The 18,835-nt window shown below is 37.0% G+C and overlaps 1 protein-coding gene across 1 annotated transcript; it reads left to right on the forward strand.

Moving 5' to 3' along the window:
- Window positions 1-2,133: 2,133 nt before the first annotated feature.
- On the forward strand, window positions 2,134-18,449 carry LOC122118358 (guanylate-binding protein 4-like). The gene is made up of 11 exons (XM_042692320.1): window positions 2,134-2,254; window positions 5,847-6,042; window positions 6,892-7,019; window positions 8,695-8,804; window positions 9,005-9,201; window positions 12,050-12,295; window positions 13,621-13,901; window positions 15,030-15,242; window positions 17,214-17,316; window positions 17,621-17,814; window positions 18,178-18,449. The coding sequence occupies exons 1-11, from the start codon at window positions 2,153-2,155 to the stop codon at window positions 18,397-18,399; spliced, it is 1,992 nt and encodes a 663-aa protein (XP_042548254.1). The 5' UTR covers window positions 2,134-2,152; the 3' UTR covers window positions 18,400-18,449.
- Window positions 18,450-18,835: the final 386 nt, after the last annotated feature.

Genomic DNA, 18,835 nt, shown 5'->3' on the forward strand with positions numbered 1-18,835 from the left:
TGCTAGAACACTATCTTAAGGCACGCATCAACCAAAGTCTGAATTGGCACAGTCAATAGTCTACAGATACAATCTAGTTCAACAGATACATCTATTTGACATCAAACAACTATATGTAAATGGGCTACGAACCGCAAAGAAGACTTTTGAAGACCAGAAATTATTAGGGTTAGGGAGAGATGTGGGTAACAAATAGGAATAGATTGATGTGGGGAGGCTCAGGGAGAGTTAACTAAGTCCTAATCTCAAAGCAGGAAATAGGTTGGGTAGGATGAAAGTAGAGAGAGAGAGAAAAAGATGAAAAGGAAAGGGAAAAGAAAAGAGACCAGAAAAAATAGAAAAGTAAAAATTAATAATATTATGTAGAATCGATAACAATCTATTTAGAGAAGAACGTGAATATATTGAGAGAAGTGGAGGGATATAAAGGAGATGTGAAAAACTTGAAAATAAAAATGCTTAAAATATTATATAAGTATAAAGAGGTAGTACTGCTATTAAGGAATTTAAGTCTCAGAGGTTTTGAATTGAGTAATAAATCTGTGGATTTAGTGTGTACACAATGGGGGATAGGGTCTAATAGTCAACTACAGGTTTATCTGAAGATGTGCAGGACAAGAATTAAGTCACATAAAGAAGAACGAAAGAGAGGAGAAGGTGAAAAGGATAAGAAAGGAAGAGAAATTTTATAATATATCTCTATGATTTAATCATTGTGGATATATAAACATTTTTCATCAATGAAATCACACTAAAATTAATTCATTCTTAGTGAATATCACCATATTTACCTTAAGACAATAAATAAATTGACTTGGGAAAGCTTCTTGAGTAGGTTGAAATCCTATTCTTGTGTAAATAAAATTCACAAAGGATTTCAACTGTCCTTGGAATAATGTTTTTCTTGTTGATGTACACACTGGCTATTATTAGTGAGAAGAAAAGCAACTGACTTCTGGATATTACTCCTATTTCCAGGAAACTCTGTTCTGCTTTTACTTTCAGTTGCTTTTATTAGAGGCAAGTGGAGACTCAATCTGTGTTGAGAAATAAGCCCTGAAATAAACTTTTTAATAAAACTCATGGGATAAATCTAATCATTAGCATTTATCAAAACATCAGCTGGCAGGCTGAGAAAGGTAGAGCGCTAGAGAAGAGATGCAAAATGGATGAATCTTTTCTAGTTTTTCTATTTAGGGTTAAACTGAGTTTAAACCCCTGAAGGACACAATGACAAGGAATTTCAGGATCTGAGCATCTGTTGTGAGAACCTGAGTAAGAGTCTTGTTTTTAGGCTTATAGATCTATCAATGTTGGCCTGAGGCTTAGATGTCCAACAGTTCTGACTTCTAATATTAGATATTCGATTGCCATATACAACCAGTGTATAATATCTATCCTACTATGTCCAGCTCATACTAGTCTACATTGTGATCCTGATGTTGATCATGTTGCTTAGAGTAAGATGTTGTTGCTAATTTTCAGTGCTGAAGGAATTTCCAAAATGCCCCAATGTATTTGCTGTAACACTTGAACATTTTTAGTATAGAGAATTTCAATAAATATTCTTTCTAGGGTTATTCTCTACATGTTTTCATGCACATGACCACGTTTCCATCTGGTAGGAATTAGTGGACACCTCAAAAAGCATTATTCAGCTTGGTAGATGATCTTAGTAATGAACGCCACTTTGTAGTGTATACTATAATAGCCTTTCAATTTCAATTGGAGTCTAAACCTGAAAGAAACATTACATGTTACTCAAATTATACAGCAACTTTTATGCCATTTTATGTGGGTAAAAGAAAGCTTTTTGTTTGTTGGCTTAAAACCAAATCTCATTGTCCCTGGAGTTCTTTTACTACTCCTGTGCTTTACATAGCAGGCATATTTCTATTATGATAGCATGCTATTTCTGAATAAATACCAGTGATCTTTGACTATTCTGTTTTGTTTTCACTGTTTGTTTGGTTTTCAGTTTGAGAAGCTGATGCAGAACACTGGAACGTTCCACCCTTTGCTTAAAAACTTGATCCTCTAACTCGGAACTGTGCTAAAGCTCTCTGATTACCTCAGCAACACATGAATGCAGTTTCATTTTCACTGTTCCTCTTGCACAACATTTATTTGGCAGGCTGCCTTATGCGATTTGATGCTCAGCTTTAAGAGCAGTGCTTTCCTGACTAGCCAGACAGAAGAACTCAGAGCCAAGGCAGCTGAGAACTTGACTCCTGACTACAGAGCCCACACAGAGGTGAGTTCTGTGTAGAAACATGGTCTTTGGTGTGCTATTTACTTGAGGATCAGCAACAGTGAGCTAGGTCCATAGCAATTTTGCTAGCTGGGGGTCGGGGACGGGGGTTGGGGAGAGGTCAGAATTTAAGGCAGCAGTGGAGTGGGAGGACATGGGAAGCTCCCTGGTGTGTAACCCTCCAGAGTGCTTCTGGTAGTTCACCTCCTAAGGCTCCTTCAGTCCCCAGGTAGCCATGGGGTGGTGAATCCTACCAAAGCATACACAGGAAGAGGTGCTCTTCCTCAGCTGTCCAGCAGGAGCTGCAGAAGAGAGTCTTTCATGGGACACCTACCCTCCTCTGCTTCAAGGGACCTTAATTCCCTCCTGGCACTGAGGGACCAAACCCTAGCCCAAACCCCAGCTGGAGAGTTGCTCCTTCCAGCTCTCTCTTGCCCCAACTTCACCACTACCCTCATTTCTCAGATATTTCCCCGACCGTAGCTGCCTGGAATTGGAAAAGCTGAGAGCAAAAGTAGTCTTCACTAGTCCATTTGAAACCTCAGTGCACGGTTTGCCCATCATCATGCTGTCCATGTGCACTAGTTCCTGGATTCCCGACAGCTGAGTCGCTTTGACTACTTTCTTTTCTCATTTCTTTATTTCAACCTTTCTCGAATGTTGCAAACAAAGAAAGGTTAAATGTTATAAAGAACAGTAAGGTCTCAGCCTGGAATCTATTCTGAACTGTTTAATTCCCTGAAACAATTTACTGTGTTGAAGCTGAACATGTGAACATGAGGTCAAGATGTTGAGGGGGTGGTGGGCAGAGACAGGACGGTGGGCAAATGCAGTCATAATATTCGATATTTATATGTGAAAATGAAACTGTGTAAGTAAGGAGATGGGAGGGTTGAGGAGAAGCATGAAAGGGGTGTCTTCCATCAAGATGATTGTACTCACAAATTGGCAAGTGAAATTGAAACTCCTTTGTGCAAGTTCTTAAAGATAATTTTTTAAATGTGTGAGCTCCATTGTAAGACCCCAGTGTGCTTGTGTTATTTAGAGAAAATCAGTTTGGGATAGTTTTAATTTAATTGTATCTTGGTCTAACTCAGGCAACAGCTTTTGGAAACCTTCTTCTCCCATTGAATTTGGATTTGAAAGCGTCTATGCTCACCATCTTAGTCCTGCACTGCAATCGGACATGGAGGAGAAGGAGAAAGAAGGAGAGAAAAAGAGGGGGAGAAAGAGTAGGGGAGGTGAGGAGGGGAAGGACAGGCAGAGATAAGGAGAAGAGGGAAGTATTAGAGAGAGATCGATGAAAGAGGGATGAGGGAGAGAAAGGAAGTCAGGGGAAAGATAAGGAAAAAGACAGAGGAAGAAGAGGAGCATGGAGAGAAAAACAAGAAGAAAGAAGAGAGAGAGGGAATAGAAAAAAGATAGGAAGGGTGGAGAGAAGAGAGAAAGTAAATGAAAGAGGGTTAGGGGAAGAGAGAAAATGAAAGAGAAGAGGAAAGACAGCAAGGAAGAAAGAACAAAAGAAAGCAGAAAGAAGGAAAGAAAGAAAAAAGAGGAAAAGAAAGAAGTAAGGAAGAAAGGAAAGAAAGAAAGAGAGAAAGAACAAGAAAGAATAAAGGAAGAAAGGCAAGAAAAAAGGTGAAAACCAGGAAAGGAACAAAAATTTACAATTTTATCTTCCTTTTCCCACTGCTTTTTTTTTTATTATTATTTTTGTCCTGGGGATTGAACTCAGGGCCTGTCTGAACTCTCACTCAAGGCTAATTCACATTCTGAGCCATAGAACCACTTCCAGTTTTCTGGGGGTTAATTGGAGGTAAGAGTCTCAGAGACTTTCCTGCCCAGGCTTGAACCACGATCCTCAGATCTCAGCCTCCTGAGTAGCTAGAATTATAGGCATTAGCCAGCCACCAGCGCCCAGCTTCCCAGTGCTTTCTTGAAAGTCAAATCTGAAGAAAAGCAATCTTGAGTTTCTCTTGTGTCTAGCACAGTAGTTGAAAGGTCATGGTTGACCCAATTTTTTTGTGTTCTCTAACAGCTACAGAAGAAAGGAAGTTTTACAGAATAACTCTATGAAGAAGCTAGTTGGAAGGCAGGTTTTTGGTTTCTTTCTTTCTTTTTTTAACAGAAATGTTCTTCTTTAGCCTAGTTACCTTGGTAGTTTATAATTTTCAGGACATAGTGACGTATTAACTCACTGTCTCATTTGTTCTCTGGAGGGAATAGAACAATTCTACTGCAATTTTTTTTTAAATGTTGGTTTCCTTAACCTGTACTGTAGTGAATCAGGCAGGACTAGTTTCATTTATACTGTTGACAAGATAATGAAGGTGTACAGAGGCAGGTTCTCTTTACAGATCTGATAGTGAGTAAATGATGGGAATCCTGGGGTTTGACCCCTGGAAGACTGTCTTCTGAATCTTTGCTGTGACATCTCCGTTGGCTCTGGATTTTTGTTTCCCCATTCATCCTCCATGGATCCTGCTTGCAGCATCTTTCCACTGCTTCTCTCCTGCCTACTCTTCCTCCTCAAAGGAAGCCTCTTTCCTTATTCCCATGGATCCTTGTCTCCTTCATATTTAAACTGACTCTTGGCTGGGAGCCATGGAACTGAATCTACCCAAAGCCAGTACCTTAATCATTTAAAATTCACTCTTTTCACCCTGGTACATACTGAATTTTATATAATAGGCATGAGTTGACATATCCCACAAATACTATGTAGCATTTAAATGCTTCACAACCAACTGTAGAATTTCTAATGAGGAGAGGTAGTAATGTGTGTGATACACTGCATAAAATCCTTTACTGTCTGAAATACTGGTACTCAAATTTGCATCATTTTATTAGAATGAGCATCATTTTCTTAGAATTATCTTGACTCATGTTATATTCTAACTTAGTTCATTCTTGTTTTATTCTACCAGTATCTTGTTCTTGTAACTATCATGGTATTTCCATTATTATGCTGCCATAGTGGTATGCTCTCTATTTATACCAGCATAGTATAAGATTTTTGAGATCCTCAGGGTTACTCTGAGAACACCTTTCATCTTCCAATTTCTGTTCTTTTTTCCACTGTAATAAAACACTTGTATTCATCTAGACATGTATCAGGCTACTAGAAAGACTAAATGTTTTTAGCCTTCTTTGTGAGTGGGGAGACAATTTTATCAAGCAGAGTGTGAGCAGAGTTATTATGCAATGATGAATCATCTAAGAGATGTCCTTGAAAAAAAGATAGCCTAGCCTTTCCCTTACTGATAAGATGGTACCTCTGACAATGAGCTGTTTTGGCCAGGAGTTGTTATGTTCAAAATTGAGGGGATGAGGGGTGCTAGGAGACATGGAGAAGAATGAAGGAAGAGTGATGCTGATCAAGATGCATTGTCCTCACAAACTGAAATGTTGAATTGAAACCCTTCTGTATAGCAATTGAAAGATAATAAAAAGTATTAAAATAATTAATTTTTTAAAAAAATTTAACACACCTTCTACAAGTGAGATTTTACTTGCTCCTGGGGTTGCCACTAGATCTGTATTCTATTAATCTTTTATTCTTTCTTCTACTTCTTTTTTTTGGCGGGGGGTGCAGGTTAACATGGCATCAGGATCCACTGTGATGGCCCCCATTTGTCTAGTTGAAAATGAGAAAGAGCAGCTGATGGTGAACCCCAAGGCAGTTAAGGTTCTTGAAGCGATTACAAAGCCTGTGGTGGTGGTGGCCATTGTAGGAATATATCGTACAGGAAAATCTTACCTGATGAACCGCCTGGCAGGACACAACCAAGGTGAGTGCTTTCTTAGGACAGGAGCCATTTTCTGGGATCATTAAAAACGCATGGTAATCATGCTTGTTGTACCATCAAGAAGAATCTGACTCCTGCTAAGGGAAAAACTTGCAATCTTTATTAAGATTGACATGAAAGCTTATCTTTTTAAATCCATACTCATAATAAATCACCCTACTCCTATAAAAACAGGAATTTTCCTTATGCCCTTTAATATCCTACAAGAATAGTATTCTGGTGCAATCCAATCTTACCCACTCAGTTCCTTTGATTATTTCCTTCCTCCCACTGACATAATTTCGTTAAGACTGTAGAATCAATGCAAATGTCACCCAGTATGCTTTGTTTATAAAAGTGAAATAATGGAAGGTTGTGAGATATAAGGAAAGCAGTAAGAATTGCATTTCCTTGCAAAAAATGATGCTTTATAATTTTACTAATTTTATAAGGCCTATAAACCATATAAATAATGTAGAAAAATTGTTTCCCATACTGTCATGTGTATTTCTAATTTTGTTAAATGCTGGGTGCTTTTTGTGATATTTTTATTAATTTTTAAATTTTATTATCTTCAAGTCATTACACAAAGGCATTATCATTCAACAGAGCAGTTCATGATTGCAGTGCATCTTGACCAGTGTGAGTGATTTCCTTAAATAAGGTCATTTTATTTGCTCCTTCTTGATTTCCAAAAATCTGTCGCTAGTTCTATCAATCCTTTGCCTATGAAGTTTCCCTTCATTATATTTTATATCTTCTCTTCTAGTTCATGTATTTTAAAGGACAGACTCTCTCAGCATGATATTCTCAGAACTTAAAACACACCTGTATTTTTCTCTTTGGTTTCAGGTTTCCAGCTGGGCAGTACAGTGAGGTCTCAAACAAAAGGTATCTGGATGTGGTGTGTGACTCACCCAAGGAAACCAAATTTCACCTTGGTCCTTCTGGACACTGAGGGTCTGGGTGATGTGGAGAAGGTAAATGAAAAATATGGAGAATTATTTTGGTTCTATTTCTTAACTTATAATATGTCACCTTAATTCAATTTCTATTGCTTAATTCAATTCCTACAACTACAAATCCAATTGTGAATTAAGGCTAAATTGTCTCTTTGCATTACTCTGATAAATTCTAATATTTTGATGTATTATTATTCTTTTTAAAAACTTTCCCCCTTTTTCTGAATCTGTTTTTTGGAAGTGTGTCAAAAAAAGTCTACACATTCTTTGTTCTTTTATTAGTCCTAGTCATCTAAATCAGGCTTTTTTACATCCTAGACAGTGTTCTACCAATGTGTTACAACCTTAATCTAGTATAGACATCTTAATGTGAAATGGTAGTGACATTAAATTCTGCCTCAGACCCAGGGAGCATGTACATGTGCTATCAGAGATGATCTGTAAGGAAGGATTTTCCTCTACTCTTTCAGCTGCTCATTTACTCAATCATTCATATCAGCATAGACAAAAGTCTATTTATGCTTTGATTTATGCTTTTCTGGAAGGTATTGGGGAATGAATAAAGAAGAGCCTTGCGTACATACTAGTTATATGCTTACCACTGAGCTGGACTCTGGCCCCTTAAACCTTGTTTTTGCTTTGTTCCATCTTTGGATATTGAGAGTTCTTTCAGTTTGTTGTCATGCTATGGTGAAATTTTCTCTGCAGCTGAGAGTATTATACAAAGTAGTAAATATTCACTAATGATATCAATTCTAAGTTCCTATCCTATATTCTATAGATCCATCAGTAAAAGGTAAGGACCTAGCTCAGGATCCAACACCCGTTTTGTATAACCAGTACAGGTGCTATAAATGTCCAGAAGTGGCCATAAAACCGAACTATATAGTTCAGAGACTATTTCCTAGGGGTATGGACTCTCAGCACTCAATTATGTGGCCAGGAGGACTTTGAATCTAATACCATAGTATAAATTGCTTTTGTCTAGAATTACTCACTTCCTTTGTAATTTGGTGGGAGTTGAGTAGTACACAATTGTATTTTTCTATACTTCATTGTCCATCTCATCCTTAATCTTGTTTCTGCTTTATCTTTCAGCCCTTTACACATGCTCACTGCTTCAGCCAAATGACATGACTATGTGATACATATGTATGACTTATACTTTATAATATTTCTCATTTATCTACTATTGGTTTTACAATGTGTGTGATCTTTTAGTCTCTACTTACACATTCTATCAGCTTTTAAAATAAAGGAAGCACATTGAATCAACAGCTATCATTCCAGTGAGACATTCACATGTGTGAAGCTACAAAGCATTTTTTGCTATTTACTAAAATGGTCAATTTTTTCTCACACAATAAAATTTTCATGAATTATTGTCAGAGATGATCATCTGGGATACATATATGCATATAGATGTATATGTGTTGCATTTTTTATATGCAATATATATGATCATATATAGTTGCTGTAGAGAATATTTTATGCACATTGACAATATCATTCACTCTAAGGAAACCAAGGCTTGAGGAAGGTCACTGTTAATGAAAAGCAAGTATTAACTAAGGATATTTTCATAAACTTTTCTTCTTTGTATTCTCTATTTGAAGTGTAGTCCTAAATGAAGAATAAATGAAAGAATGAAACAAGTAGACTTCTCTGTCCCTTGCTCTCATGTGCTTTCTAGGGTGATCCTAAGAATGACTCGTGGATCTTTGCCTTGTCCGTTCTACTCAGCAGCACCTTTGTCTACAACAGCATGGGAATTATCAACCAGCAAGCTCTGGAGCAGCTGCAGTATCCTTCCTGGAAAAGAATAGTCATGCTGTATTGACTTTAGGAAAAAGGCAACTAACCCTGTTTCTTTAAGTGACTCAGTTTTCCTGGTTGAAGAAGGGTACATTACACCAAATGGAATGTTATCAATGTGTTTGTAGGTGGGATCTGAAACTTGTTTATGATGTTTGGTGCTTTTCATTCCTTAGCTAAGATCCCAGATATGTAACTGAACTAACAGAGCTAATCAAGGCAAAGTCCACTAAGAAGTCTGATGAAATGGATGACTCTGATGAATTTGTGAGTTTCTTTCCAGACTTTGTTTGGGTTGTTCGGGATTTCATTCTGGAGCTGAAGTTAGATGACCAGCCCATCACAGAGGATGAATATCTAGAGAATGCCTTAAAGCTTATTCCAGGTACCAGAGGGAGGCTTGGGAAGGGGAAGGGTTTAGTAGGGTTATGGTATATACTAAGCCCTTTTAATTCGCATTGGATATGCATGCTTATTTGCGATTGGATTGTGCTACAATATGATACACTAATATTTGAATGGCGACTGATTAGTTTCAAAAAATAAGACTTTATTTAAAAAATTACAGTTTTTACTCTTAAAAATTGCATTTTAAAAAATGTGATGTCCATTTCCACTTTATAGTCCTCTAGTATCATTTATGACAACAATTCTCATATCTAAAAAAGTTAAATATACTTCAATAGACCATTTTATGAAATACTACATGTAAGCCAATGTTTTACAGATTTCTATCAGTTCTCATATATGATATGTCATAGAACTTGAAGTTTTAAAATAAAAACCAACAATTCTTTCTAATATGTTGTACCTGCACATTTAAAATAACATGTTCTACTGAAATAGTTCATCAACGGAAACATATACAAATAAAATAGTCACCAAATATGTTTTAGAAAATGTTTTGGTTTTTCATCTGAACAATTAGTAAGTCCACAGACACTTCTATGCTTGTTCTAGCATTTTCACTTGAAAATTTTCAAGTGGAATATAAAATCACTAGAATGGGCACAAATACTGGATCAAATTATTTAAGGCCCATTAACATCATGAAAAATTATCCCTATTATAATCCATCCTATAATGTTGAAAGGTCCCTTTATTAATTTTGGGTTTTTTTGTTTGTTTTTTTGTTGGTCATGGGGCTTGATCTAGGCCTGGGCACTGTCCCTGAGCTCTTCAGCTCTAGTGGAATGCTCTACCACTTAAGCCACAGCTCTACTTCCTAGTAAGTTTTTAAAGTAAGTGCTTCATGTGACAAAATGTAAATTTGGTTAGTATAGAATTACATGTGATAAAATGGATCAATTTTAAATCAAATTGTTTACAACATTGTATTTTACTAGTATCTGGCTCATTGATGTTCCTCAATGGAAGAATACTGTGCAGTGAATTCTTAAGAATAATCCCTGATATTTCATTTGAATAAGGCTGTCAATCTTTTATTTATGTTCCCTATAATATTACTCTCTTCATTTGTCACCCTTATACTTAATCAATTATATATTTCACAGTTGTTAAATGTACATATTATCAAAGTAGACTGTTCCGGGCACTTGAAAAAACTATCAATATTTTTAGATATTATTTTATTCAGTCTTCTAACATTTATTGATCAATTCTTTTTTATTTTTATACGTTTTTTATTGTAGAAATGTTGTATAGTACAGTTACATGAGTAAGGTAATGAGTACATTTCTTATCAAGCATTGTTGCCTCCTCCTTTTTTTCCCCCTACAATCCTTTCCCTCCCACCTCCACAACAACACTCATCTACCTCCCCACTCCCCCACTCCTCCTAAATTATGAAGTTTGTTTTTCAACATAGTGTCTTCTACAAAGTGGTTTTTAGTTTCTTGCTATTGTTTCTAATATAGTGATAATGTACCGTGTGATTTCTTTTTGCATGTTCCTGCCCCACAGTATACGGCTGTTCTCACTGTATTTGATGTCCGTGCTCTGCATCTTGTATGTACACTTCTCTAATTTGGGGAGGGGATTGGAAAAACCAAAATGCTTATTGATCATGCTCTAGTTGTTCACATTGTCTCTGTAAAGCCTCATAGATTAATTTAGAGAATGAAGAGATATCCATAATACGTCTAAGTTAATTTTACTCTTCAAAATTTTCAGTGAAAGTAGTCTTTAAGCAATTTGTGGTATGTACTTATACTTGTGAGTGTGTATACATATATACAGATATAAGTATTTGTATATTTCTAACAGCTTTTCTGTTCTGACTTGAATATTATGCATCTTCTTTGACTTGAATATTATGCATCTTCTTTCTAGCATTTTTTCCAGTAGCATCTTATCTTTTGCTGGCATAATTTTATTTTATGTTTTAGATTTCATTTCTGACAAAGATAGAATAGAATCAGAAAACTGCTTCAAACAATTTTGCTTCACTACTCACTAGTTAAGCTCTTAACTCAGGAGAGTTTTGCCAGAACTAGGGATACTAATCAATTTCTTCCTTTTGTGGAAAGATAGATGCCTAATCTTCAATTACTTGTTTCCTTTTGCCTCTGTGCACAAGGTTGGTTTGTAATGAAGTATCATTTTAAGGAGATTTTAAGACAGTGATGTAAAAAATATCTGGCAATGAAAATACTCAGCCACTTGCCTGATGGCTGTCCTTCCAATGATCAATTTTTCCCCTTTAATTTTTTTACTGTAAATGTTCAAAATGTGTTATTGAATTTGTGTGTTGTCTATAGACAAGTATCTTAATTTTTCTTAGAGATCAACTTTCATTTATAACTGTTACAATTAGGGCTCGCTTCTCTATATTATTCATATATGACTGTATTTTTCATTGACAGTTTGTTATATCCATTATCTCTTTTTTCCTTTCCTATTATTTTATTTTTTTTTATTGTTAAAATTTATTGTGAAAATACAGAGGGGTTACAATTACATGAGCAAGGTAATGAGTACATTTCTTATCAAGCATTGTTGCCTCCTCCTTTGTTTCACCTTCCCATCCCTTGCCCTTTCCCTTATCCACACAAGCCCACACCACCCCCCAATAACTAGTTTATGACTGAGACAAGCAGAAACTGTCAGACAAGTTGATGTTAGGTGAAATGAACCCCAAGATAAGGATTCAATTTTTTTTCTTTCTTGTGATTGTTTCTAACATATTTATAAGATGATTTCTTTGTTGCTTTGTATGTCCCTCCCCCATGTTATAACTCCTGCTTTCACTGTATTCCTTTTATTTTTTATAGGCAAGAATCAGAAAATTCGAAATGCCAACTTGCCTAGGGAGTGCATTAGGCATTTCTTTCCAAAACGCAAATGTTTTGTCTTTGATCGACCTACAAAAGAAAAAGAACTCTTAATTCATATTGAAGACTTGCCAGAAGACCAACTGGATTGCAATTTCCAAGTGCAATCCAAAACCTTTTGCTCCTACATCTTTGCCAATGCAAAACCCAAGAACTTGAGAGAGGGAATTATTGTCACTGGGAAACGTGAGTCTTCTTTGCTCTTGGATCTACCTCTCTTCTTAATTCCCTTAAGTAATGCTTTGATTACATTTTTGCATTTGTTAAGCATATAGAAAAATAGTAGTTCATGCTTCATATAATATCATCTTTCCTAATTATTTTTTGTCTACATGGAGCTTTATTAGAAAGGATATATCTTAAGAAACTATTTCACTGATCATATAAGAGCCAACTGATGCTAAAAGTTAATTCCTGTGTTTTAGATTAAGTCACTTGGGAAAGTGTTCTGTATGCATAGAAAAATATATTGTGAATTTAAACTAGTTATGAAGCATATAAGATGTCAAGTTCCTAAAGGTTTATTGGGAGTTTAAAATCAAAATTCAGTTAAATTCTAGCTACAGAAGTGTCTTCAGGATGTGGACAACATGCACACATAATGTTAAGTTCTCTCATGATGTTCTTCTTAAATTAACATGCACCAGATTTTCATTCCTATTTAGATTTGGGTCCCAAAAGTTAGACAATTTATTCCATTTGTAAACTTAATTCATTTTGCCTGTGTAATCTGCTCTTTTTTTAACTTTATATGGAATTCTCTAGACAGAATACATTGATCATATTGGTGGTTATTAGTGATTTAAATTATAATGTGTGAATTAAGATCCTGGAAGAAAAATTTATTAGGAAAAAGCAGTGCTGCCAGAAGAAATAGACTTTGTCAAATAGGATAAAGGAATTTCATATCCTCTACTCAGGAGTCAGTGATTGGGAAGATAATAAATTAAGGTTATCTAGGGCAAAAAATTAGCAAGAAGCTTCCTCAATCAGTAAGTAGGCATGTTGGCTTGTGCCGGGTAAACAGATATGCAAAAAGCATAAAAAGGAGGCTCACAATTCATGATAGCACAGGTACATACAAAGGATGCTATCCTTAAAATAATATCAGAAGCAAAGGTGGGGCTCGGAATGTGATATAGTGGCAGAGTGCTTGCCTAGCATGCATGAAACCCTGGGTTTGATTCCTCAGTACAACATAAACAGAAAAAGGCAGAAGTAGCTCTGTGGCTCAAGAGGTAGAATGCTAGGCTTGAGCAAAAGAAGCTCAGGGATAGTGCCCAGACCCCGAGTTCAAGACACAGGACTGGGAAAAGTGCAAAAAGTGTTGGTGGTGTGGGTCTATTCATATAGCACTTGCTTAGTGAGCTTGAAGTCCTGTGTTGAAGCTATGATATCACCAAAAAGAGTGTGAAAGTTGTTTAAAGTCTTAATGTTTTTCAGAATGCTAATTTTAGAATAAAATAGAGGTGTATCTTGACGTTTATCTTTAAATTATTGGGTTCATCCAGGCCTGGGGGCTCTGGTGGAGACTTATGTCAGTGCTATCAACAGTGGAGCAGTGCCATGTTTGGAGAACGCTGTGACTACCCTGGCCCAGCGTGAGAACTCAGCAGCTGTGCAGAAGGCAGCCGACCACTACAGCCAGCACATGGCTCAGCAATTGAGGCTCCCCACTGAGGACCTCCAGGAGCTGTTGGATGTGCATGCGGCCTGTGAGAGAGAAGCCATTGCAGTCTTCATGGACTTATCATTCAAGGATGACAAGAGGGAGTTTCAAATGGATCTAATGGTACAATATCTGCTCCTCGTCTGTCTTTCATGAAGTCTTCCCCTTTTGACACAATGCTTATGCTCATCGTTTTAATCCTATGGATCATTTCCTATCTGTACATTTAGGAGCCTGGAATTTTATGAGTGTGAGGATTCCTACAGGCTGATGGGTACCAGACATTTATCTTTTATTGTTGTATAATAAATTATAATAAGGTTGGCAAGCAAAAACCAAGGCCCCAGTGGCTCATGCAGTAATCCTACCTACTCAGAAGACTGAGATCTGAGATCATGGTTTAAAGCCAATCTGGGTAGGAAAGCCCATGATACTCTTGTCTTCAATTAAACAACCAAAGTCCAGAAGTGACTCACATGGTGCTAGCCTTGAGCAAAAAGTTCAGCAACAGAGCCCAGGCCCTGAGTTCAAGCCTCAGGAACAGTATTAAAAAATGTGCATTTATATATTTATTCCATACCATTGTATACATATGACATACGGTTCTGTGTGCCATATGCAATCTTATGCTTATAACATACAGTTGATATATATATATATATATATATATATATGTATACATATATATGCCATACAGTCCTCTTTATCAATAGTATAGTGTGTGGATGTTGGATAAGCCAACAAGTGCTCTGCTCAGGGCACCCAAATGAGGTCACAACTTCAATCTCTGCAATCAAGTTGCTGTCAGGATAAAAGCACTTCACACTCTTATGTGCACATTGCAAGAATTAACAAATGGTTCCCAAACCATGAACATATGAGAAACTTCAGAAATATTACAATGTTTTTTACTGCATTCCTTTTCATCCTTGCAACACACATCCTGAGCTTACTCTCCTTTCAGCCGCATTCACTTGCTATATCTTCTTTTATGGCTATATTATTGTTCATCACTGGGCTGTTGAAAGAATTGTTTGGGGCCCGTTATTGAATCCCATCATTTTACAGAGAATGAGCCTGGCTCTTAGGATGTTCAGGGACTTACCAATATTACTCAGTTTTCAGAAGTGGTAATGGCTCCTTCCCCAGTTCCCATGTGCTCTGAGGCCTTCACCTTACTTCTTCCATGAAGATCACCACAGAATTTCTTTCTAATGCCTTCATTGTACTGTCTTCCTATCGTCTTAACAGAACACCATAGAGAGAAAGAAGGAAGATTTCATTCTGCAGAATGAAGATGCATCTGGCAAATACTGCCAGAAGGAGCTGAAGAAAATTTCCCAATCTTTAATGGAAAGAATTTCCAATGGCACTTTCTCTATACCTGGAGGGCATAATTGCTACTTGGAAGGCAAGAAGAAGGTTGAACAGGACTATAAGCTAGTGCCCAGGAAAGGGGTAAAGGTGAGGAATAAGGGGATGAATTGCAGTTAGTCAGAGAATCTCATTTATGTATTTATTTTTTCTTTATTTATTTATATTTTGTTAGTTGTGGGGCTTGAACTCTGGGTTTGGTCTCTGTCCCTGCCCTCTTCAGCTCAAGGCAAGTGCTCTGCCGCTTGAGCCACAGCGCCACTTCGAGTTTTCTAGTGGATGTTTTTCTAGTGGAGATAAGGGTCTCATGGACATTCCTGCCCTGGCAGGCTTTGAACCGTCATCCTCTGATTTCAGCCTCTTGAGTACCTAGGATTGCAGGTGTGAGCCATCCCTACCTGCATGGCAATCTCAGTATTAAAGAACACAGAATCATTTGTGAGAAGAAAATCTGCATTTTTCCTTCTTTATCCACAATTAATTATTCTTCCAGTTAATTCCAGAAACTGTCAGATAGAGTAGGAATTTTATCCTAGAACAAACCATGCAATTATGTCTTAATTAAGTTGATGAGATTTGAAAATTAAAGATACCCTTTGTTCTATTCACAAGAAACTGATAGTCTTGCCTCAGATACAAATAGTAAATTGAATTTAACAAGATAAGGTATGTCATGCTGGCATGAACACCAAGTACAAAATAATGGTGGGATTAATATGGTAACAATATTAGTGTTAAAAATGCTCACACATATTCAAAATCATATTTTATGTTTCATTTTGGGTTTTTTCTTTTTGTTTGATTTAACTCAAGGTGTTTCATGTAGCTTAAGGCTGGTTCCAACTCATATCATTTCCACTTCAGCCTCCTCAATGCTATGATTAGAAGTATGCACCACTAGGTCTCAAATTCGACACACTAATTTGTATCATAAACACTCAGTAACCTGTAATTTCAGACTACTGGGACACGTATAATTTAAATTTCAGAAATATCCTATAAATTACTACTAATGTTATACAAGTTTTCTAGTTGAGAAATATGAGGCATAGGGAAGCTAATAAGTTGTAAATTCCTAGAGCTTGTACTCGGGAAAACTGCTAGACAGTTCATAGGATAGCCAAACAAAACTCTGGAGTTAGCTCAGGAAAGATTTCTCCAAGAGTAGAATGAAGGTCAAGATGAATTATCAGAAGATTCCTTGTATTTTAAATCAAAGAATGCAAGTATCTTGGTAGAAGAATAGAATGTAGGGATATATTGTTTATTTTTGTGGTACTGAGTTTTGAACCTAGGGATTCCTACTTGCTCAGGTAGTGTGCTGTCATTGGACCTACGATTTTTGTTTGGCACTCTGCTGGTTATTTTGGAGATAGCAACTCAAGGGTTTTTCTGCCTGGGCTTGTTTCAAATGAGGATCTCCTGTATGTTAGTATCTGACTAGTTATGATTTGAAGGCATGATGCACCAGTGCCCAGATAGAGAGCATACACTTTAGGTACATATAAATCTCATTGATATCCTGCAATAGTAATAGATTTCTCTGTTGCAAAAGAAAAAAAAAGGCTTGAATCTGGTTGCTGGTGTCTCATGCCTATAATCCTAGATTCTGTAAACACACACACACACACACACACACACACACACACACACACACAATCTCAGCAGGCTGAGATTTTAGGATTGCAGTTCATAGCCACCAAGAAAATACCTGGTACTGTTATCTCCAATTAACCGCCAGAAGACTAGAAGTATCAATGTGGTTCAAAATGCTAGAGTGCTAGTTTTGAGCACAGAGATCAGGAACTACAGCCAGGCTATTAGTTTAAGCCCCACAATGAATGAATAAAAAAGGCTGGAGAGCTAGGGCAGAGGCTGCTATAAAATGTTTCTAACCACTACAAGAGAAATTGGCTTTGCTATTATGGTTCAGGAAGGAACAGACACAGAGGAATCTTGAAGACAATTGAAACTTTACAGGATTTAGAGGGAAATAATATCTGCAACAAGCGAATAGACTTTTGTTGTTTGACATATTCCACTTGTTTATTGGTCTCCTAGGCAAATGATGTTCTCCAGACATTCCTGCAGTCCCAGGATGCTATAGAAAAATTGATCCTACAGTCAGACATAGCTCTCACTGATGGAGAGAAGGCCAGAGCAGGTACTGGGCAAGGTAACACTTTCAGAAAAGGGGGTTGGTTCCTGAAAAACTTAACTGATGGACATGAATATCTTTATGAAAGGAGTTTCCTGTTCTACACTGGAATGTACAAGATGCTAAATCTGAAAAACAAGAGGTCAGGTCTAATCATAGCCAGTGTGGCAGCACATTTCCATGTCATTCTCACATGTGCCTGGGTTTGTTCGCTGGAAATATTCAGAGACAGTTTGGGTTATGATCCCAGGAGGTTAGGGTTAATGCTTGATTCTTGTTGTTTTTCTTCTCTAAAACCAATGTGTAATAGATGAGCGGGCTGCAAAGGAAGCAGCTGAGAAGGAGAAGGAGGTGCTAAGACAGGAACAGAAGGAGCAGCAGCAAAAGATGGAGGCCCAAGAGAAAAGCTACAAGGAAAATATGGCCCTACTACAGGAGAAGATGGAAAGGAAAAGAGAGAATCTGATCAGAGATCAGGAAAAGAAGCTGAAACACAAGCTGAAGGTGAGTCTGGATGGCGCCTGGAATATATCACTAGGATACTTGGAGCCTGCCTTTGCCAGCTCCTCCCACCTTCCTGAGAGAATCGCAGGGAGCTAGGAGCACATATGTTCTTATTACCCATGAATCAGGAGGAAACATTAGACAAATTGTGTCAAAGAACACTGTGGTCCTGGAGTGTGGGGAAAGAGAGAGAGAGAGAGAGAGAGAGAGAGAGAGAGAGAGAGAGAGAGAGAGAGAGAGAGAGAGAGAGAGAGAGAGAGAGAGAGAGAGAGAGAGAGAGATCCTTAGCTCCTAGGGTTGTTAAGGGAAAACTGTTGATATTCAGTAAGTTTTCTTTTCAAGGTTTACTTTTTCATTTTGTAGATTCAAGAAGATATGCTTAAAGAAGGATTTAAAAATAAATATGAAGATATTGGTAAAGAAATACAAAAACTGAAAGAGGAGATTGAAACAACCAAGAAAGAGAAGCCATGGGGTGGAAAATTATTGGGTGGGCTAGGTGATGTGCTTCTCATAGCAGGGCCACATCCTTATCTTAAGTTATTTGGTGCCTTTTTGAAAGGGGTACCCTGCACAATGAAATAGACTCCAGATTTCTTTTAAGAATTAATAAAGAAGGCCATTTTTTGTCTGAATCTTAATTTTTAAGTTGATTTCATGCTTTATTTAAAAAGGTCTAAAACAACAAGGGGACAAAGGAATGGAGGGATGATGAGCAGATGCTGTCATTATATTTAACATACATTATATTAAAAATGAACAATGTAATTTTGGGTAGGGACCAGAGAAAAAAATAGGAGGAAATGAAGAAAGGGGGAACATTACCCAAGAACCCATGTACTCATAACCTGAGTTATGGAACTCTGACACATTTGTACAACTCCTAAATAACAACAATAAAAATTGAGTTTATAAATATCAAAAACAAAAATATATAAACTATTAATTATCTCAATGGAAATAAAAAAAGTAACTTGAATATATCAGGGCCTGCTGTACAAAACCTGAATTTAATATCAGT

This window comes from Dipodomys spectabilis, unplaced genomic scaffold, assembly GCF_019054845.1.
Source record: "Dipodomys spectabilis isolate Male_0828 unplaced genomic scaffold, ASM1905484v1 ptg000148l, whole genome shotgun sequence".
Taxonomy (NCBI): Eukaryota; Metazoa; Chordata; class Mammalia; order Rodentia; family Heteromyidae; genus Dipodomys; species Dipodomys spectabilis.